Source organism: Elgaria multicarinata, chromosome 14 (assembly GCF_023053635.1).
Source record: "Elgaria multicarinata webbii isolate HBS135686 ecotype San Diego chromosome 14, rElgMul1.1.pri, whole genome shotgun sequence".
NCBI classification, from domain to species: domain Eukaryota; kingdom Metazoa; phylum Chordata; class Lepidosauria; order Squamata; family Anguidae; genus Elgaria; species Elgaria multicarinata.
The window spans coordinates 1,061,785-1,082,999 of NC_086184.1; the positions used below are offsets into that span (position 1 = coordinate 1,061,785).

Here is a 21,215-nt window from a genome sequence, read left to right on the forward strand (position 1 = left end):
CGGCCCGGAAGCGGAAGCCGGGAGGGGCGGGACTTCCGGGGGGGGGTTTCCACTGAGGCGGGAGAAGAGCCGCTCCAGCGAGACCGGGGGGAGCGGTGGGTTCCTGAGCACGCGCAGAGTGCCGGCGCCACGCGAGGCTTGCGGGGGTGGGGGTGGGGGTGGGGGTTTGTGGAGGAGGAGAAGGAGAGAGCGCCTCTGAGAGCGTGCAGAGGTGGGGCGGGCTGGTGGAGGCGGGCCCCATCCACGCAGGATTTCTCCTCTTCCGTGCCGCGTGAGTGGCTGGACCCGCGTGTCAGGGAGACGCGGCGGGTCTTCCTGCGAGGAGGAGGAGGAGGAGGAGGAGGCGGCGCTGTGGCCGAGGCCGCCAGTAGGGGGCAGCAGAAGCACGAGGGAGGGAGGGAGAGCGACGAGGAGCCCTGTGGCGCCCGGTGGCTGCCTTAGTCTTTGAGGTGCCGAGGACTCTTGGGTGCTTTTGCTGCAGCAGGCGGACGCGGCTTCCTGTCTTGGACCTCCCTGCTGCCAAGAGGCCCACGCGTGGGAAGGGCCCCCCCATGCCCGCCAGCCCCCCATGCCCTTCCTGACTGGCTGCTTCTCCTTGCTCTTGTGCAGGCAGGGCCCATGGTGCAGGTGGTCGTTTCCCGGTGAGTCTTCCTGGGCTCAGGGCGGTGGGGGGGGAGGGGAGAGGGGGCTTCTGCATTGCTGCCTGCAGCCCCCTGCAGCCGGGGTCTCTCACTCTCCTTTCACAACCTCCCCCCCCACACACACACCTTTTGCTTGCAGGGCGGGGGCCGGAGCCCTGGCCGAGTGGGTGCTGATGGAGCTCCAAGGGGAGTTGGAATCGCGCTGTGGGGCCAGCCTGGCCGGGAGGCTCCTGGGGGACCTGCATTACACCAAGGAGGTGAGTGAGCAGAAGGAGGAGGACGAGGAGGAGGCACCCGGTTCTTATGGGGGGGAGGGAGGGAGGGAGGGAGGGGGGAGCATTCTGCACGGCCTGCTGAGCCCCCACCCACACTCCCCTGTGCTTCCTCTTCCCTAGGGGCTGCCGGTGCTCATCGTGGGGCACCACATCCTGTACGGGAAGGTGGTGCGGCTGGAAAAGCCCTTCGCCGTCCTGACCAAGCAAGCGGCCGGCGAGTCCAGCTCCGGCCCCCGCTACAGCTACACCGTGACGGCCCTCATCAAGAAGAAGCTGCTCTTCAAGACCCGCCCCAAGCCCATCATCACCAACGTGGCCAAGAAAGCGTGAGAGAGCTCCGCCCACCTCCGGGAGCGTGTCAGCCCCGGGCACCGTGGCAGGCCGTGGAGGGAGCTCGCCCTCCTGACTTGCCCAGAGGGGCAAGGACTGTACCACCAGAGAGGGCCGGACCAGCGCTCTGTGGGAACCCAATGAATTGCTTTTGCTCCAGGGTTATGAACTGGGGGGGGGGCGCAGAGGGACACTCACGCGTGGCACCCTTGTCTCGGAGGCCAGGCTTTGTGGGACAAAGACCAGGGGAGTTTGGGCAGACCCCGGTGCATGTGCCTAAAGTGCCTAAGCGAACCCTTTCTCAAGGCCCGGGAGCGGGAGCCGAGGTTGGGGCTTACCCCAACACCTTTCCCGGGGTGCTAAGATCTGTTGGCATGAGGCCCTTACCCAGAACTCCTTGCGTCTCCGGAAGGGGCTCTTGAATATTAGCCAGATTTCCACCCTGGGGCTGAAAGGGGTCAGCTTAGCCAGTGACTCACCGAGACCCGCTCTGCCTCAGCTCCTGCCATCCAGAAACACGAGTCCCGCTATGGCCCTTTCTGGAATTGTTCCGATGGCTTGATCTTCCTCCCTCTGGCTTCCTGATGCCATCCTGCAGAGCGCTCAGCCGTCTTGGGCGCCACACGTGGTGCCTTTTGCCTCCACTGAACAGCGTTTTAGTGGTTGTGGAAATATCTCTTGTTCGCTTGGCCTCTTATGTAACAGGCAGGGAACGCAGAGCGGAGCTGAAATACAGCGGGCATTGGGGGGGGGGGCTACTGGCTTCTTCTTTTCAGGCCTGTCTTCCCCACAGAAATTCTAGCCGGCAGTCCCTGGTTTTTGCCCCCGAACCCGTCCCACCCTCAATGAAATTACAACCTCAGCCATCCTGTTTACAAGGTGCTTTTTTTATTGTAACAAACTCATCATAGTAAAAAACAAACAAACCTTGACATTTTTAAAAATTATGAAAATGCAGGTAAAAAATAAATAAGTTTACAAATAACTTTAAGCCATCAACTAGCGTCGTTACCAAAGAGTACAAAAATTCTGCAAATCTCATCTTAAATAAGAGCAACCCAAACGGATCAACCTAGAAAAGGGAGGCAGCCCGGAGCAGGGGAAGTGGGGCGGGGGGGGGAGCGGAGCGTGACCCTCCCCGCTCTCATGCCTGGGACCAGCGCAGGCAACAGAAGGCAGCGGGGCAGAAAGCGGCAGCATCCCCAGACATTCGCCGTTAGGAAGGAAGCAAGCGCAGCCGAAAGAGGGGCGGGAGGCAGCCCTCCCCTTTCGTCACAGTGCCAGAGAGGGGGCTCGAAAGGCTGCCGGAGGCTCGCGCCCCCTCACCGCCCAGCCCGGCCCATACAGCAATTTGGTTTGCCCTTTGGTGACAGAGGAGGAGGGGGCAGATTGCAGAGGCAGCCCCCTCGCAGCCTGCAAAAGCGCGAAGCCCCACTTGCCTTTTCGGGTCAGTGACGGCCATGCATCCCCTGCTCTAGGCACCAGCGGTGTCGCTCACTCACAGATCCTCCTCGCACCTGACAGGGGCCCCTGGGAAACAGCCCTCGGATCACAGGCACGTGCGGGGCAGAGGGCGTTTATGCTGCAGCCGGAGCAGCTGGGGAAGAGCCCCTATTTCTTGCTTAAAGAAATCGTGTGAAGAGATGGAGGTGGAGGCGTCACCACAGCTCATCCGTTCCCATCTAGGGATGGTCTTGCTCAAAGCTCCTGGTCTGGATGCATAGAGGCTACAATCCAGGAGCTTCCTTAGATGGCCGTAGAGGTAGGATAATGCCCAGCAGCCTCTGGACAAATGGTCTAATGGGCTGCCACCGCTGCCCCTTCTGTGCCCAGGGGGCAGCCGGGGCAAAACTGCTTGGTGTTCAACCACCCTGTCGCCTCCCTAGCCCACGTTACAGGCAGTTTTTCCTGTCCCTGCTGCCTCCTATGAAGCGAAACAGCAAGGGAAGCAGGAATGTTCAGGCACCCAAACTCAGGCCGGGTTCAGGGTCCGGGATTTGACGCTGTGGGGCTCAGATCACAAAAGGGGGCAGCGCTCGCTTGTGGGGTGGGGACACTTGGAAGTTGGGGCAGAGGCAGATGCGGCTGTGTGGAATTCCCAGCAGCACGGAAAAGTAGACCTTTGCTTCCGGGTCCTAAAAGAAGGGGTGCAGGGGAACGGGCGTTGGGACCGGATCCTGAACAGCACCCAGGCCAAAGGGCAGAGCAGCTGCCCACTGACCCCGGGAGGCTGCATGGAGCCAAAGCACACGGTACGATTTCAGTGCAGAAGCCGCCTGGGGAATCCTGAGACATTTCTTGACTTTCTTTTGTACAAACCAAGTGTCTAGCCCTCATGGTTGCTTGGCACATTTTGCAATTGGAACAAAAACATCCCAATCTAGACACAGACTTTTTTGCTCATCCCTCTCAAAAACCCCACATTGCAAACAGGAAGCCAAACACACAAGGCAGCTGATTTTGCAAAACCTCTTCCTGTTCGAGGGGCGGAATCTTCTGGTTGTGGAATCTGGGATTCTTTAATGCAGGATTCCTGAGCAGCAGGAATTATTTCGCTCCCTTTCTGAGTAAGCAAAATATAACGGCGGGAACTTGTCCAGTGAATGTATATGCAGATAAATGCTCTTTGGTTTGGAAGTGAATGGTGGTACCTCCGCTCTTAAGACAGGGCCAAAACCTGTGTCCTCTGTGCTCCTTGCCCACCTGCTGCCTGATTCAAGTGGGATTTCAGTTCCCATCTGTGGAGACCCGGGGAAGAAGCCAAGCCATCACAGGGAGCGCATCACGTGACTCCTCCTTAAGTTGTACGTGTGCAGCCCGTAGTTCTTCCGTCCCACCCTGCCTCCACGCAGGCACACATAAGGTGGCTGGAAGGGTTTGGGCATTAGCCAAGCTCCAGCCAGCCTGGCGTGGGACACAGGATGCTGCGTGCTGAGCTTTCAGAGCAGCCTTCCACAAACTGATGCCCTCCAGATGTTTTGGCCTACAACTGCCAGCATCTCTGACCATTGGGCATGCTGGCTGGGGGATGCTGGGAGTTGTAACGCAACCAATCCGGAGGGCATCAGGTTGGGAAAGGCTGCTCTCGTGCCTCCCTTGAGCAGGCTTGGTCCCGATTCGGAGCGGAGATGAGCCTGAGCAAAATCATCACCGGGTCCAGCCAAATTACATTAAGCTTTGCATAAGCTCCGATGCGCACGCCGCCTGTGAAGGCCCATATTTTATTTGGGATCTCGTTTCCCCAAGAAGCAGAACTGAGGCCATAAGAGAAGTAGCATCTGGGAAACAAGGAAAGCCGCCTCGTCCCAAACACAGCCGAGATAGTTTGAAAATATTGCTTGTATGCTTTCAAAATGCACATTTCGTGTAAAAATGGGTTTTAGAAACTCGCCTTTTCTTTTTTAAGCAGAAAAATGCAGCAGAGAAGTTTGAGATTTTCAGCATAACTGGAGCTGTAAAAGCCCGTGGGCAGACAGTTTTTTTTGCTAGAGCAAGTGTCTAAATGCTTTGTCCCGGTTCCACCCAGTGAGTGCAGCAGCAGCAGCAGCAGCAGCAGCAAGCAGGGATGGCCAGCCAGGTGCCTTTGCTATAAAAGCTCCCCCCGCCCCCCAGCTTGGTGCCAGTTGCAGTGGGAACCCCATAAACACCCCTCCCCCCATGCACCTTCTTACCAGAGGTGAGACCGGAGGGCGTTGCAAGGGCTGAGCAGCCCGGGAACCAAGAACATGACTTGGAGATTGGGGGGGGGGGGCAGCACCGCTCACTGGCCTCTGCTTCTCCCCCTATCTCTGAGTTGGAAACGCAGCGTGGCCGTGTTGGCATAGCACCGGTGGGAGAGAGAGACAGTGAAGCACCAGAGCGCTGGGAGGCCCAGCCTGAGCCGGGGCCAAGAGACAGACCGACAGGCGGGGGGGGGGGGCAGCTTGCCAGCCCCCGCGTTCACAACCTGTCACGACTTGGCCTTGGAAGGAGCTGGCATGCTTTCCGGAGCTCCCAGCTCTCTTGGTGGGAAGCACCGCTTCAGGCTGGCGACCGGAACCCAGGGCCCGCACCCACCCAAGCCCCACAAAACAGGGCCTGGAGCGTGACCCCAGGACGCAAGGATACCTAGGTAGTATTGTAAACTTGGGTGCTGGTAGGAAGAGCTGGTCCACTCCTCAGAAGGTGGCACCTGAGCTTAAGACATTTGCCCACTCCAATTTTGCAGCCTGTTGGATTCAGGTCAGCCGTGGGCGCCGCTGCTGCTGCTGCTGCTGCCGCCACCTTGGGCTGTTCTGGAAGCTTTCAAGTACTCTATGTGGGCAGAAGAGGGCAGCCTGCTCCAAGCGCGTTGGCTAATGGAGCGCTAGTCCCCTGGGCATAAGGCCGCCTGCACACGCCCAGCCTCTCCTCTCGCTAAGTCCCCTGGCAAAGGCAGGGAGCAGCTCTTGGAAGGAGCCCGCCGCTGCCCTGCGTGTGGGGCTGAGGGCTCTGCCCGCTCGCCCCGCTTCCTGTAGGGCCCTTGCTCAGAAGGCAACCCTGGACGTCAGTGGCTCGAATCCCGTTTGCTTGCCACACAAGCAGCGAGTGGCCCTCGCGGGTTCCTGAAAGCGCTCTCTCTCGAGGGAGAGCAGACCCCGAAGGCGGCCTCTTAGCGAGGCACAGGAGGGGCCCTTGAAGAAGGTCTCCCCAAGGAGGTTATTGCTCCAGACAGGCACCCTCACGGCAGCCGCAGCCACGACTGTGCCCCGAACGTGCGATGCGGCGGCTGTCCCAGCCACGCCGGTGCTCTTCAGAGTGAGGCAGTGTCGCCTGCATACAGCGGTCAGTCTAGTCTCGGAGCCCGCGGGGTTTCCGCAGGAGCCAGCCCAGCGGTCTCCGCTCCGAGATGGGAATTCCGGCTTCCTGGCCCAGCCAACGCGCTCCAGGTTCCCGCACGTGCCGCCTGGCTTTCCGGGTGGGCGTTTCAAACCCAGATCGTGTCCCTGTGGGGCCAGCCCTCCCGACGCCCCACCATGGAGCCCCTGCCGCCCCGTGGCCAGCGTTGCACTGCTCCCTGCTCCCTCCCGGGCTCCTGCCCAGCGTCACACCTCGGCAAAGGCCAAGCCGTACTGCTCCTGGGGCTTGCTGCAGCGCCGGGCCACGATGGCCAGGTAGAGGGTGAGCAGCGCCACCCAGTAGCAGCCGTACAGGATGGCTCCCGAGATGAGGAAGACCAGCTCCGTGTCGGTGAAGAGGTCCTGGCAGTAGGCGGTGTAGGCCAGCCCGCCCAGGAGCACGGCCACCCAGACGGACACGGGGATGAGGCCGATGAAGTTGACCACCACGGTCTTGCGGCCGGAGGTGCCCCAGCCGGACTTGTTGATGGTGGCGATGGCGAACATCTTGGCCGGCAGCAGGCTGGACATGTAGAGCAGGGAGTAGAGCGACATGAAGATCATCTCGGCGCTGCCCCGCAGGAAGCAGGCGTAGGTGGCCTTGACGATGCCCACCAGCTGCACGGTCAGCAGGAAGAGCAGGATGTTCCAGACGCGGCCGCGGTAGAAGAGCTGGATGACCGTGGCGATGAGGAAGAAGGGGAAGAAGCCCGTCACCACCGACTCGTAGGTCATCCAGAGGTGGTGCTTGTGGAACCAGAGGGCGTTGTAGAGCCACTCCCGGAAGTAGGACTTGCTCCAGCGCGTCTGCTGGTTGAGCCAGCGCAGGTAGCGGGTGGGCGTCTCCGTCAGGCACTTGGAGCGGGCCGTGTACTTCGTCCGGTAGCCCAGGCTCAGCACGCGGTTGGTGAGGTGCCGGTCGTCTCCGAAGCTGCACTTGCTGCCCAGGAAGGTCTGGTGGTACCAGTCCTCCAGGAACTGCTGCAGCAGGGAGTTGCGGTACATGCCCAGCGGGCCGCTGATGCACTGGACGCAGCCGAAGTAGGACTGGCAGGCCCGCTCCACGTTGAACGCCATCCAGTAGCGCACGCTGCTCAGGAAGGAGATCCACGAGTCGTACTTGTTGAGGATCTAGGAGGAAAGGGAGTGCGCCTCAGCAACGGCTTCGCGGGATCCCACGCCCGCCTGGCCACCCCTGCCGCCCACCCGTGCGCATGCTGGCTCCTGTTCCCATGTTCCCCATCCCAGAGGTGCAAGCAAGCAGCCTCCGGGTCAAATGATCCAGCACGTGTCACGTTGTAAGAAAACACGGGAGGCCGGGAGCGGAGGGCAGCAACACAGAGGCAACCAGGAGCCATTCAGCAGGCGGGACGGAGAGAGGTGACAGGGAAGAGGGGCCATTCCCCGGGCCCTGCTGAAAGACACCGTCATTTCCCCCTCTCCCTCCCCATCCCTTTCCCCTTGGGTGTCGTGTCTTTTTAGATCCTAAGCCTGCAGGCTGAGGAGCTGGATAAAACACTTTAATTGATTAATTACTCAGTGGGGCTCCCTCTAATCGAGGCGCTTTCCTGCACCATTAGAATCATAGAATAGCAGAGTTGGAAGGGACTTACAAGGCCATCGAGTCCAACCCCCTGCTCAATGCAGGAATCTACCCCTAAAGCATCCCTGGCAGAAGGTTGTCCAGCTGCCTCTGGAATGGTTGGTACCTGGACATCTCCGCCAACGCCACCAACGCGGGGATCCTCCTCCAAGATGCGCAGCATCTCCACCGTGCAGGCCGGATCCAGGACTGTGTCAGAGTCACACACCTGCCGGGGGAAAAGACCCCATCATGGCCCTGCTCCGTTCCTTTGGGATAGGGTACAGTCACCTAAACAGCCGCGTCCTTTTTAACCACCGTGTCCCCTTCTCACAGGGAGGGGCTTGAAGCACAGAGGGTTCTGGAGCACACGCAGCCTCATGCCCCCTCCTGAACCATTTTGCTGACCCCTGTTACGGCCTTGTAGGGCCCTGCCCCACACTTTCCCATGGAGAAAGGGGGAGTTTTCACAGGAATATGCTGAGCAGAGGAGAATCCGGAGAGAGAACTCCCTTGACTTCCCTGAGCATGATCCTCCTTTCGAGGAGGGGGCCATGTGCTCCGTATCCTGTGGGAGAGAAGGGGGCGAATGCAGGCAGGAAAGAAGGAACGGCAGAGACTCCCCTGAGTCCCCTCTGCAGAAGTACGTTCATGAGCACAGACCCAAAGTGGCATAAAGGAGGAAGCCGCACAGGGACGAGAGAGGCAGAAGTCTGCTGCTGCTGCACGGGGCTTTAAGAACATGCAAAGAGCCCTGCTGGACCAGACCGAAGGCCCATTTAGTCCGGCCTTCTGTTCACACACTGGCCAAAGGGAAACCCACAAGTAGCACATGAAGGCCACATCGCCTTCCGCTCATGATCCCCGGCAACTAGTCTTGAGAGGCATGCTGACCCTGACCCGGAGGGGGCCACACAGCCAGGATGATCCGTAGCCACTGACAGCCTGATCCTCATCTAGTCCAGGTGTTCCTGCAGTAGCCAAACAGATGATCCAATGGCAAGCCCAAGACTACAGTGATGAATAGCTTTTTCCTTGGACTTTTGTCCTCCCCCCCCCCCCCCGTCTCATTTTCCTGCCAAGCCTTCGCATCTCTACCCACAACCAGGACAGCCGGATCCTGCTCGTATTCATCAGCAACTGGTGCACAGAGCATACTCCCTGTGCTACTGGAGGGGAGAGATGGCCTTGAAGCCATTGATGTAGCCTTTGCCATGCACACGTAGATCCTTCTGTGAAAGCTCCCCCGTGTCGAAACAGTCTGGAAAGACGATCCCAGAACAGCCGGCAAAGGACTGGCGGGGCAGAATCTCTCCCTGGGGGGCATGTTTTCCATTTGCAGGGAGAATTTTTTTTATGTAGAGGAGCGTCCAAAACTGGACCACCCACAGGGTGCCCACAACCTACCACCTCGTTCCCCTGAAGGCCTCCAGTACACAGGCGGACCCTCTGCAGGCTGAGCCCAAGGCCGGAAGGAGCTCGGTCGGCATGAGCGCATTGGGGAGGGGGGCAGGGGGACGGTCCACCACTTGCCAGGAGAAGCAGGGAGGCAGAGTGGAGGGCAAGTCGCACCGCCAGGAGGAGGAGGAGGGAACACCGGAAGCAGGATGCCTTCCTAGCCGTACCAGTGCCTGAATCCCTCCCCTGGCACCCCCAGGATCAGATGTGCCAGGGAAGGGCCATCGGCTTCCCCCAGCAAAAGCTCCCCCAAGTCCTGAGCACTAATGTGCAGGGGTGGGGGTGGGGTGAGGGTGATGGAGCCAAGGAGATCAACCACCCCATCTTCAAATCATGTTGCATATATATTTTTCCGCTGTGGATCTCAACTCCACATTTTCACGTTACCGACTAGATCAGCCTCCCACAACTTGGGAACCCTCCAGATGTGTTGGACTACAAACCGCAGCATGCACCGACCAGCATGAGGCATGCTGGGAGCTGTAATCCAACACATTTGGAGGGCACCAGATTGCAGGAGGCTGAAATGGGTAGCTGCAGCCTTTTCCGCCTGTTTAGCTTCTTTACGAAGCGCTTTGCTGCAGGAAGGCGGACATGAAGGCGACAGAGAAGGGCACGGAACGGCGCTCCGGGCACTGGCAGGCACCCACCTGTACGTAGTCCACGGAGTCTCCCAGGGCGCGGAAGGCCGTGTACATCACCTCCCGCTTGCCGCCCCACTTCTGCATGATGCAGGAGTAGGTGTTGTGGCGGACGAGGCTCTGGACGTGGCGCATGGCCTTGCGCTGCCCGCCCTCCGTCTCGCCCTGGCCCCGGGCGTGGAAGTTGCTCTTCCAGACGTAGCAGCCCGTCCGGTCGGAGCCCATGACCTCGTTGAAGATGTCCAACATGTAGGCATCGTCCTCCCCGTTCCCGTCCACCACCATCACCACCTTGAGGTCCGGGAAGGAGATGCGCTGGACGGAGCGCAGGCATTTGCGGAGGTAGTCGGGGTCCTCCTGGTAGGCAGCGATGCAGAGGGCCACGGCGCCCGGCAGCTTCAGGGGCCGGCCTTCCAGCCGCATGCGCCGGTGCTCCAGGAAGGCAAAGAGGCTCTGGGTGAAGAGGTGCAGGCCCAGGATGGCCCCATAGAGCCCGAAGGAGAGGTAGTGCTTCTCGGTGTGGATGAACTGGTAGCCGGTCACGTAGGCAGCCAGGATGCCTCCCAGGACCCCCACGGCAAAGAGGCTGGTCCCAAACACACGCAGGGCCGTGGAGAGCCTCACTGGCATCTGTGGAGGGAGCAGGGCGGTGAGCGGTGCAGTCCTTGGCCCACCACGGCTCTCGTCCCCAACCCCGCAACCCCCGGATAACCGGCATGCACGGCAGAGCAGGCAAAGTGGCTTTCTCCAAGCTGGCACCCTCCAGAGAGGCTGGGCTGCAACTTCCATCACTCCCAGACCGCACGCCCAGCAGGAATGATGGGCATGGCAGTCCAAGCCCTCTGGTGGGCGCCAGCTTGGCAAAGGTGGCTGCAAAGCATCCAGCTGGCTGCCTCGCCCCCCCCCCTCCTCCCCTGGGCATCACCTTTGTGCTCATGAGCATTTGGGCTCTGGCTGATGGACCCGGTTCTCCCCCACCCCCAGTTAATCCTGACAAGAGCCCAGGTGGAGATGGCGGCTGGGCCAAAGTCACCAAGGGGGTGGGGCATTGAACCCCAGCCTCGCCAGCCCCAGTCTGAAAACCAGGCCGGGCAGCTGCGGAGCGCCGACGCCGCAGCGGCCCCTCCTTCCTCCGGCTGGCAGCGCGGCGGGCAGTTCGTGGAGGCATCGGCTCCTCCCCAGCGAGGACGGCGGGGCTGCAGGGGGAGGCTCCAGCCTGCCCAGCCCCAGAGCAAGGAGTCCGGGCCTTGGGCCTTGGTCCACCCAGGTGCCCTCCAGGCGGTGTGAACTACAGCTCCCGTTGGCCACACTGTCCGGGGCTGATGGGCACTGGAGTCCTTAACCTTCCAAGGTGCCCAGGCTGGGGAATGTGCGGACAGACCCTGGCTCCCCACGCGAGTTCTTGGTCCTGCTTGGCCGCTCTTTGGTCCTGCTTCTTCTTCCACGGGGCAAACCCCCCCCCCCCGCCGCCGCCGCCTGCCTGCCTCCCTCCTGCACCATCCAGGCAGCCGCCATCCGGCCTGCAGCCACGCGGCCCGAGCGCGCGCACCGGGGCGCCCATGTGCCGGCCTCCGGCGCAATGGGCGCATCCCCAGCTGGGAAAGGCGCAGGGGCTCCGGGGAAGCCGCCGCCGCCGCCGCCACGTCCAGCCCCTCGGACCCCGGCAGGCTCGCCAGCACGGGCCGCCCCGGCCCCCCAGACGGCTGCAAGTCCGCCCCCTTCCCAGCGGAGCTGCGGAGCATGTGCAGAGTGCCGCTTCTCCCTGCCCGAGCGGCCGTGGGCGCGAGCAGGACCCAGGAGGGGGCGGGCTGGACGGGGGGGGCTCCATGCGCCCCCCAGGACCGCCTCCCCCCTTGCCCCGGCCAGGCAGACTCACCGTGCCGCCCCAGCGTCTCCCCCCGCCCGGCCCAGCGCGGCGCTTTTAAGGCCGCCAGGAGAGCCCAGCCCCGTCGGGGAGGGAGAAGGGGCGGGGAGCCCTCCCCCCCCGAGCGCGCCAGAGGGGGCGGGGCGACCGGGGGCAGAGCGCGACCTGCCCGCTCCAGGTGCCATCGACGCCCGAGCCCCCCCACCCCGTCCCGACGGAGCCCACGCTGCCGGCCGGCCTGCCTGGCTGGCCGCGGGCGGGCGACAGGCTGCCAGGCGGGGGCGAGCTCGTGTCGGGCTCTCCGTGGGAAAATAAAGTTCGTAAAAGGGGGGGGAGGAGGAAGAGACACGGGGCGGCCGCGTAAAAGGGGGGGGCTCGATCCAGGGGGCGGGGCGGGGGGATGGGAGCCCGTCGAAGCGCCCTGGAACGCGACCCCCGGGAAGGAGCGGGGGCGCCTGCGAGACGCACCTCCCGGAGCGGGGCCGGGGCCGGGGCCGGGCCCTGCCTGCCCTAAAACAAGGGGGCCCCTGCCTACCCGGGGCTTCGGCTCGGGGGAGGGCGCAGAGCTCCCCGCGGGGCCTGGAAGCCGGCGGGCCGGCCGGCCTGCCCCCCCCCCATGCTGGGGCCCGGCCAAGCGCCCCCCTGCTCGCCACGGGCAGCAGCTCCGAGGCGCCTCGGCAGCCCGCCGGGTCCGGATCAGGTTCGTTGCTCACCCGCATTTTCCATGCCGGCCGCGGCTGAATAAAACATGAGATTTCCATGGAGGCGGCTGCGCTCCCCCCTCCCTCCCCCCCTCCCCGGTGGCCGAGGGCAAGCGGCGAGCAGCCCCGGCGGCGAGGGAAGGAGAAGGCGCAAAGCGACGCCTCCCAGGCCCACAGCTTTAGCGCGCGCTCCGCTGAAAGAACGGGCTCTAGTCCACGCCTGTTCGCCTTTAAAGGGTACCCCAAAGCCTACAGGGCCCCCCTCCGGAGCCGGAACCAGAAAGCGCTGCCCCCAGACCCACCGCAGCCGGGGCAGCGCCAGACCCAGGTCCGCCAGCTGGGTTCTGCCCATCCGTACTGGGCGGTCCAGTTTCATCCATTCATGAGTTTGGTCATCGGTTTTAAAACTTCCTAATAGACCAAAAATGCACCCCTATAAATTACGTAGCAGGTTTGTTTGAACATTATGCAAGGACTTATGAAAAACTGCAGGTGGCAAAAGCATCGCCTCAGAAGCGGCATTTTCTCTTGCACAGAGGCAGAAAATGCCTCCGGCTCCTGAGAGATCTCTGTCCATTATCTAGAAAGCTCACAGCTGGCGTCGTCCAAAGCCGAACAATTAATAGACTGACGGCTTCACTCAATATGCAGTCTAGAAAGCAGCCTTGTACAGTCAGTCACCTCAGCCCCAGCCACCAAGGAGGAGCAACTCCGAAAATCCACCTGACGGAGAACCGTCATAAATCCAAACTCCAGGAGGAAAAAATCCAAAATCCACAACTAGGATTTTATTAGGACCAATCAAAATCCCCCCCCCCCGAAATTGTGCAAGCTTTTGGGGTCTCCAGAACACTTTCATCACCCAGCCCGAAGAAGAGTTCTGGAGAACTCAAAAACTTGCACATCTGGCATTTCTCTTGGTCCTAACAGAGGTATTGCCTAACTGTGGATTTTTGGTTTTTCTTTCTTCTTCTGGTGTTTGCAGGGTTTACTCATGGATCAGCACAGACATGTTTGCTTTTTCTGCCATGTTACAGAGAGACTGTTGGTGCCTCTGGGCAAAGGATGCTGCAGTGAAGACTACCAGGTCATGTGGCTTTAAAAGGGGGTTAGCGCCCCCCTTCCCCAATCTGGTGCCCTCCAAATGCACGGGGCCAGCAGTGCAGCTAGATAATTTTAGAAACTGAACCGAGGGCACAATTCTATGCATGTTTGGACAGGAAAAAAAGTCCTACAACTCCCATGCTGGTTAGGAAATGCTGGGAACTGTAGGACTTCCTCTGTCTTAACAGGCATAGGATTGTGTTTTCTACAGTCTTGGAAGATGGGGTTTAACTGCACCACGCTTATTACTTCAGCTGTGACGGACGTAACTGACAGTTCTCTCTCCATGCTTTAAAACTCCTTCTACATCCCTGATATATTAGAACAACAACACAGCTGTTTGCCAAGCCTGATCTAAAAACACACAAATACTCTGCACATGAGTAGCTTTGCATTTTAAACTCACTTAAGTCACAGCACCGTCATGATTACAGGAATAAAGTGGAGTTTGCTTCTACACCTGCCACTCTCTGTGGGGCCCTGGATTTTGGCCCCAATGTCCACTCCTAGCTGAAGCAATGTATTGGACTTCAACTGAGGCTGAGCAATTCATGTCTGGGAATTATAGGAGTTGCAGTCCAACCCATCAAGAGGACCCCAGGCTGGGGCCAGGTTACCTGAAGGATCGGCTCTTTCCCTCTGTACCTGTCTGGACTCTAAGACCATCTTCAGCAGTCCTTCTCCGGGAGCCAAAGGAAAGTGAGGTGGCTAGGAGGGCCTTTTCTGCTTTGGCACCCTGGTTTTGGAATGAGGTTCCTGAAGAAGCTCACCTGACACCTATGTTGTGCTTTTTTCAATGCCAGGTTATTTGCAGCTGGATGCAAATCCAGCTGGAGAAGCATCTGTCAGGGATGCTTTAGGGTGGGTTCCTGCACTGAGCAGGGGGTTGGACTCGATGGCCTTGTAGGCCCCTCCCAACTCTGCTGTTCTATGATTCTATGATTCTCAGGCATTCTACTCTTTCGGTTTCTGTTACTTTAAATCGGTTACTGTATTTTAAACCTTTGCACTGTTGCTAGGTTTTATGTTGGCTTTTATTTTTATTTTGAACTGTTATATTGTATTTTATCATGTTGTATTTTATGGTTTTAATTGTTGTGAACTCCCCAGAGAGCTTCAGCTATTGGGCGGCACAGAAATGTAATAAATAAATAAATGACCATTTTGTTCTTGCCTGGCTTGCATATGCAGCAACACTAGATTTGAAATGTCAGACTTGCCACTTGGCTGTGTACACACTCCTGACAGGAGATGATGACTTTGGGGGCAGGCAGTTTAAAAAGAAAAAGACGGAAAAACAAGACAGGTTCCTGTGAAATAAAAGGGTTTTGTAAAAGCAGTATCCATCCCACAAGACAGACTGGTTTGCGGTTATGGCCAAGGTAGGCAAGGCTACAGTCTGGAACGAAGGGATTGCACGCACGCCTGTTTCTGAACAGCATCTTGCCTTTGCTTGCCTGTCACCTACACACACACACACACACACACACACACACATGCGCACGAACGCTCGCACACAGCTCACTCACACCCCTCGCCTTCAGCTGCGTGTGAAATAACAGAAGAGGCAGGTTTTCATATGTTAAGCTAAATTTAGCAGAATGGTCTGGTGTTTGCAGAGGGTTCCCAGGGTATTATAATATTAATAACTCCAGTAAAACCACAGTGGAAGGATATCGTATAAAAGACAAATGTCAAAATCCACGATTAGACCAAACCTAATGGAGCAACGTGCCTTTTGCATAAAAGGGAGCTGGTGCTTTGCCTGATGCAGGATTCCGTCGCTCCCAAGGGTGTATTCAAGGCAGGGCGGTGGCTGAGCACCCCTCAGCTGGCATGCAGGCCTTTCTCCCCCTAACATACTCTTTACAATAGATACCAAAATGTGGGGGTTCAAATAATCCCTTTGTAACTTCGCCCACGCTCGTAAGTAGCCGCTGCCCTGTGGCAAGTGAATTACCTCCAAGGAAGGAAACTTCTGCCAACGGGAAGGCAGGTTTCTTCTCACATCCTGCTTGGCTTTCTATATATTAAGAGATCCTATCCATAATTATCCTCTCAGACCTGCTTAGGAACCCTGGGCCCTCTGAACACCCCCCCCCCTTTAACCCTAAAGTTTGGTTCTAAGGCTTTATAGTTTAGGAAGGGATTGAAGGACTCAAAAGGTTTAAGGGCCCCTCAGTCCTGTCCTAAAACCACAGAGCCAGAAACTGTTTAGGTGCCTCAAAGGAAACCTGTTCAGCCACCCTTTCATATCAACACAAATGCCACAGAATGTAGATGCAGAATCTCAGCCCCATAGCATGGAAAGCTCATTCTTTTAATGGCTTTCTGTTGACAGGTGGCTCAAGTCAATGAGCCATGCCACACTCTTCATGCGAAAGTACGTCCTCTCACCCTCCCCAGTTACTGGACTATCCGGGATGGGGTGTGGAGAGGGGACAGGCTCCTGGTCCCAAAAGCCGAGGCCCCCAAGGCCATGATGATACACACACCCCCGCCACCCCAGCGTGTCCTGAAAGGGAAGTTTCATGAGACGTCCTGTCTCCTTCCCACCCATCATCCCGTTCCTGCTTGCGGCTGCTTTTGATGCCCTAGAATATATATTTTTTGTGGGGGACCTTGGGAAAGGCCTTCCTCCTGCCCCTCACTTCCTCAGCCTACAATAGGCCCAACTGAGGCACGAGAGCCGGAGTCATTTTACTCCAGTCTGCTTTGACCCCAAGTGTGGTTTTTGCTTCCGCAAAGGTGATTTTGGAATTTTGAGGTTAAAAAAATATCAAAAACTCACAGTGAGGAAATGGCCGCCCTCCTATCCTCCTGGTGTCGGCCTCTGCAGCTCTCATGAGTTGAGAAGTGGCAGTTTGAGGAGGTTCCTCGGCCTGGTGCTGCACCAGAAGCCTTTTTCTGGGCTGGCTGGCAATGAGGACCCCCCCTCCCACCAGAGCCAGGGGGCTGCAGAAGGACCAGAGCAACCCCTGGACAGGGAAACGGAGCAGCTCCGTCTCCACAGGCAAAATGGAGGCGAGAGGAGAGCCAGGCGCTGCTTGCTTTTGGACACACCTGTGGGGTGTGGACATCGACACCGCTGCGCTCCAAGCCGAAGCCAAACCCCACGGGACACCTGTCAGGGCTGCTCTCAGTGAAGCCTGCCGACTGGGGTTTCGACAAAGCCCCTTCCAAAGAGGCCTCTGGTCCCTCTGCAGCACAAAATTCTCTTGGGCCCCTGGCAGCACAAGGGCCCCCACCACGCTGGCCCAGGGCACTCTGCCCGTGAGTTCCTCTCCCTTCTCGTCTTGGACTAGCCAGGCCTTTGCTCTGACTGAGCATGACTCTTTCTTACCCCCTTCAGACATCCCCCTTCACAGGCTCCCCAGCCCACCCACACTCCTCTCAATCCCCAGCCACAAGCAAGCCTTTTGAACCTGGGGGCCCTGGGGCGGCTTTCTGCACCCCAGGCTGGCAATGCAACAAGCAACTTTCCCGATGGCACCTTTCTTGAGCATGTCCCAGCCCCGGGGACCCATAGCTCCTTCCGCCATTTCCTGCTCTCCTGACCCCACATGCCAGGGAGCCGAGCTGCAAACAATAAAATCTCAAGATTGCCCTCAAATTGAAGAAGTTTAGAACACCTGCTGCAAAGTTTTATTTTGCCTTCTGGTTTATTGTGAAGCAGCAACATGCAGCCTGGTTGCTCAGAAGGACCAGTGTGACTCCCCCCCCGCCTGCCCCCCCACCTGAAGCAGCTGTTCAGGCCAAAGGCCCCAACTAGTTCAGGTAGCAAATCATTTCTATTGAGCGTTGAAAAATAAACCACTTGTAAGATGCGTTGTAGTCGTAATCTTGCATAACCTTACGATCCCCCCATCCCAAAACACTGTCAGTCAGTGCGAGTCCCATTTTACAGATCAGGAAGGGAGTCAGAGAGATGGCAGTTTCGGCCCGGCCAGTAAGGCATGCAAAGAGTCCATCAAAGAGCTGGACACTGGGTCAGTTCGTGCCTTTGGACCATCGCCGCTGCCTTCTTGGCGGCCCAATCTGGAAAATGTGCTGGGTAGGACGACGCGGGCGCCCTTCCTTCATGAGCGGCGTCGTGCCTTATGCAAATGAGCAGCGTGATCTCACTTCCACGGTGTTTCCCATGACCAAGGGCCGTTCCTGTGGCCGGGTCCTGGCTCCGAGGAAGCGCGGAGCTGTGCTCCCCACCCACTCGCCAGCCTCCTGCCCAAGAGGATCAGAGGCACAGCTGGGAGGCAACCAGAGGCCTGAGAGCCGGCAGGGGTGAAGCCACGCGACTTCACCGGGCCCCTGAGGAGCAGCCCTGCAGAGGGTCCCGTTCAGGCATCCCACAGCCCCAAGACCACCTTGCCCTCGGCAATGCTGGAGTCCAAAAGACGACGGGACGGTTTTAGCCAGCCAAGGATTCGACAGAGAAAGGACCAGGAGCCTGAGCCCAGAATCTCCTGTTCCCCTTGGCAGGTCTCTCTGCAGGGTCAGCAAAGGCAGCTGCAACAGCAGGACCACTCTTGGGATGGCCACAGGTGCCTGCCCGGATGACGCTGGCGACCCCGGGCCCAGACCAGCTCCACGCCCTCCTGCCAGGACCTCTCCTGCAGGTGCCGTTCCATTGTGGAGCCTCCAGCATGGCAACATCTTACCTTTCGATGCGAAGGCAGCTCCCAGCCAGGGCTTCTCGAAGCTCAGTGTTCTGAGCCTTTCCAGGGAAGGAAAAAATAAAGGGAGGAAGAAAAGAAGAAGACAAAATGCCCTTCCAAGGTAGAAACCAGGTTCCCACCCCACTCCTGCACAGGAATCTCCTTGTTTGCAGAGGCGGAATTGCAGCCAACATGAAAAGAGACTTTTCATTCAATAACCTTTGGCTGGAGCAAGCGTGAGGAGGAGGAGGAGGCGGCGGCGGCGGAGGAGGAGGAGGAGGAGGAGGAGGCAAAGCTCATGCAAAATCATCACGGGGCAGGAAGGGACCCCAAAATAAATCCAGGGCGCCTCCTGCCCTGGCAAAGCTGCACCCTGTAAGGGGATCGTAAGCCAGGCCCCCCGCCCTGGGACTGAGGAGGGTGCAGGAGCTGCCTCCCCCCCTCTGGGGAGTGGAACTTGCAGCAGCAGCAGCAGCAGCAGCCTGGCACTCCCCCTGCAAGGACAATGACAGTCTCTGAGCTGCCGCCTCTCTCTCTCTCTCTCTCTCTCCAGCCCCCCTCCGATGCACAGACTGTACCGCTATTCCTGGAATCTATAAAAACCATCTCTCGAAACACCCCCAGCTGCAAAAATAGCTTCGCCAGGACTGCTATTCTCAGGCAAGGCGGCTTCCCTTGTTTGATCCAGGAACTTGCGATGAACAATTGCCTGCTCTCCCGCTCTCTCGTTTTGTGAGCCGTCAAGAGAGGCAGGGCGAAGTGGAGACGCTGCTGCTGCTGCTGCTGCTGCTGCTGCTGCTGCTGCGTGTCCCTGGAATTCCTCCTTCCGCAGTGTGCCGGTTCCTCGCGGAGCGCCAAGCAGCCACATAGCCAGAAGCGCCGCTGCCTCTACCTGAGCTCCTCGCCTGTGTGTCGCCCCGTGGAAGGATGGCAGTTGCTCACCTGGCGCCGCAGTGGCCTCTCGGGGGACCAGGCAGAGAGAGAGAGCCTTTGTGTTTGCTCCCCCAACCCAGCCCTGGTGGGGGTCTTCTGAATGCCCCCCTCCTGGGACACCTGCTAGATGTTGGCACGCTCCATTCAGAGGCTGCCTGCAGGGTCATCTGGGGACAAGCAGACACTCTCCAGGGGGACAAAGAGAGCAGCAAGAAGGAGCGGAGCAGATGGTCCCGGCTTGGGCCTTTCATTGCTGGGAATTTGCTGCTGGTTCTTGGGAGGAGGGATGAAGGCAGAGCAGGATCACAGTGGGCCCGGTAGCAGTGTCCCAAGCAAGCAACCCTTGACGTGCCCTGCTCTCCCAGAACGAGAGGAATGCACAGGGAGGCCAGTGAGTCCACGTTTCTGTGGGGAACCTCCTGAAGCTGCCCTCAAATGGTTGGTTACTTGTTCCTCAGCAATACTACAAACGAGAAGGATCTTGGAATTGTTGTAGATCGCAAGCCGAATATGAGCCAACAGTGCGATATGCGTGCAAGAAAGGCAAATGCTATTTTGGGCTGCATTAATAGAAGTATAGCTTCCAAATCACGTGAGGTACTGGTTCCTCTCTATTCGGCCCTGGTTAGGCCTCATCTAGAGTATTGCGTCCAGTTCTGGGCTCCACAATTCAAGAAGGAAGCAGGCAAGCGTGTTCAGAGGAGGGCAACCAGGATGATCAGGGGTCTGGAAACAAAGCCCTATGAAGAGAGACTGAAAGAACTGGGCATGTTTAGCCTGGAGAAGATTGAGGGGAGACATGATAGCACTCTTCACATACTTAAAAGGTTGTCACACAGAGCAGGGCCAGGATCTCTTCTCGATCCTCCCAGAGTGCAGGACACGGAATAACGGGCTCAAGTTACAGGAAGCCAGATTCCAGCTGGACATCAGGAAAAACTTCCTGACTGTTAGAGCAGTACGACCATGGAACCAGTTACCTAGGGAGGTTGTGGGCTCTCCCACACTAGAGGCCTTCAAGAGGCAGCTGGACAACCATCTGTCAGGGATGCTTTAGGGTGGATTCCTGCATTGAGCAGGGGGTTGGACTCGATGGCTTTATAGGCCCCTTCCAACTCTGCTATTCTATGATTCCCTCTTCCCCGGGCAGACTCTCTCCTGCAAGATCAGCCCTGTACTTAAACACTGGACTAGCAGCCATAGGTAAGGAGGGTTCGCATGCAGATGTGTGACCTGGGCTGTCAGGAGAGGGGGTGGAGCGTTCTGCCCTCTTCTGCTTAGTCCCCAGCGGGCTAGTGATGGTTATCTTTTTTTTTTTGCAGGCCACTAACTCTCATGGACTTATTTGCAAGGCTGCTCCCCGCCCACACGCCCCTTGGTGTGTCCCCTTACCCTTCATTTCCAGCTATCACCACCTGCATTTGCTCACATTCACTCCCTCCTCCATTGTCCCCATTGTCTCAGATGGCATGCTCTTTGGGGGCAGAGACCTGTCCATTTCCCCCACCCACTCGCGTCAGCCATGCTGGGGCGTACGTGGAACACGGCTGCTGCTCCAACGGGACTCAGCAACAGTCAAGGGTCAGGGAGCGCTGCAATGCTGCTGCTGCAGCAGCGTTTCCACCACGCCACGTGCTCTGTACTGTTGCAAACATGGGCGGTCTGTGTGAAGTTTGGCGGAGAGGCTGGTGCATGCAGGGAGGAGATTCTGCAAGGGCTCTGCTCCCACAGATATAATGGGAGAAGTTTCTGGGCTGCCAAGACCTGAGCAGCTTGTGTTCCCACTAGTCAAAGGTGTTGCAGAAGAGACCCGCCCCCACCCTGTTCTGTGGCCCTTGTTCACCCCAGGCGTCGAGAGAGCAGCGCAGGGAGAGCCAATGTGGGGACGGGCTCTTCCTCTCGCCTCATTCTATGGTGTACGGAGCAGGCGAACGCCCCCTTGCATCTTGGGCTGCCCCGGCTGCCTCTTCCTGTGGTCCCGGAGCAACAAGATCCCTGGCATCTCTGCCCTCAAATCCCCCTTCCCCGAGGAACACTGGCCCGGTTCTTCAGTTGTGCGGAAGGCCTTGTGCTGGAGAACCCCTCCTGAGAGGGCCACATTGGTGGCCACGCGTGTCCCTTTGTAGCCACCCCAGAGGGGATGGCTTGGTATGAGGTGTGGTGAAGCTCCACCAC

At 58.6% G+C, this 21,215-nt stretch overlaps 2 protein-coding genes across 2 annotated transcripts; one reads left to right on the top strand and one right to left on the bottom strand.

The window, feature by feature from the left end:
* The first annotated feature begins 453 nt into the window (after positions 1-453).
* Positions 454-2,231, top strand: CHTF8 (chromosome transmission fidelity factor 8). Its single transcript, XM_063140948.1, has 3 exons — positions 454-641; positions 781-898; positions 1,037-2,231. Exons 1-3 carry the CDS (start codon positions 619-621, stop codon positions 1,244-1,246), a joined length of 351 nt encoding a protein of 116 aa, XP_062997018.1. The 5' UTR covers positions 454-618; the 3' UTR covers positions 1,247-2,231.
* A 4,047-nt stretch (positions 2,232-6,278) lies between these two features.
* Positions 6,279-18,141, bottom strand: HAS3 (hyaluronan synthase 3). Its single transcript, XM_063140983.1, has 4 exons — positions 18,111-18,141; positions 9,793-10,413; positions 7,812-7,913; positions 6,279-7,233 (listed from the first exon to the last, which is right to left on the bottom strand). The coding sequence occupies exons 2-4, from the start codon at positions 10,411-10,413 to the stop codon at positions 6,310-6,312; spliced, it is 1,647 nt and encodes a 548-aa protein (XP_062997053.1). The 5' UTR covers positions 18,111-18,141; the 3' UTR covers positions 6,279-6,309.
* Positions 18,142-21,215: the final 3,074 nt, after the last annotated feature.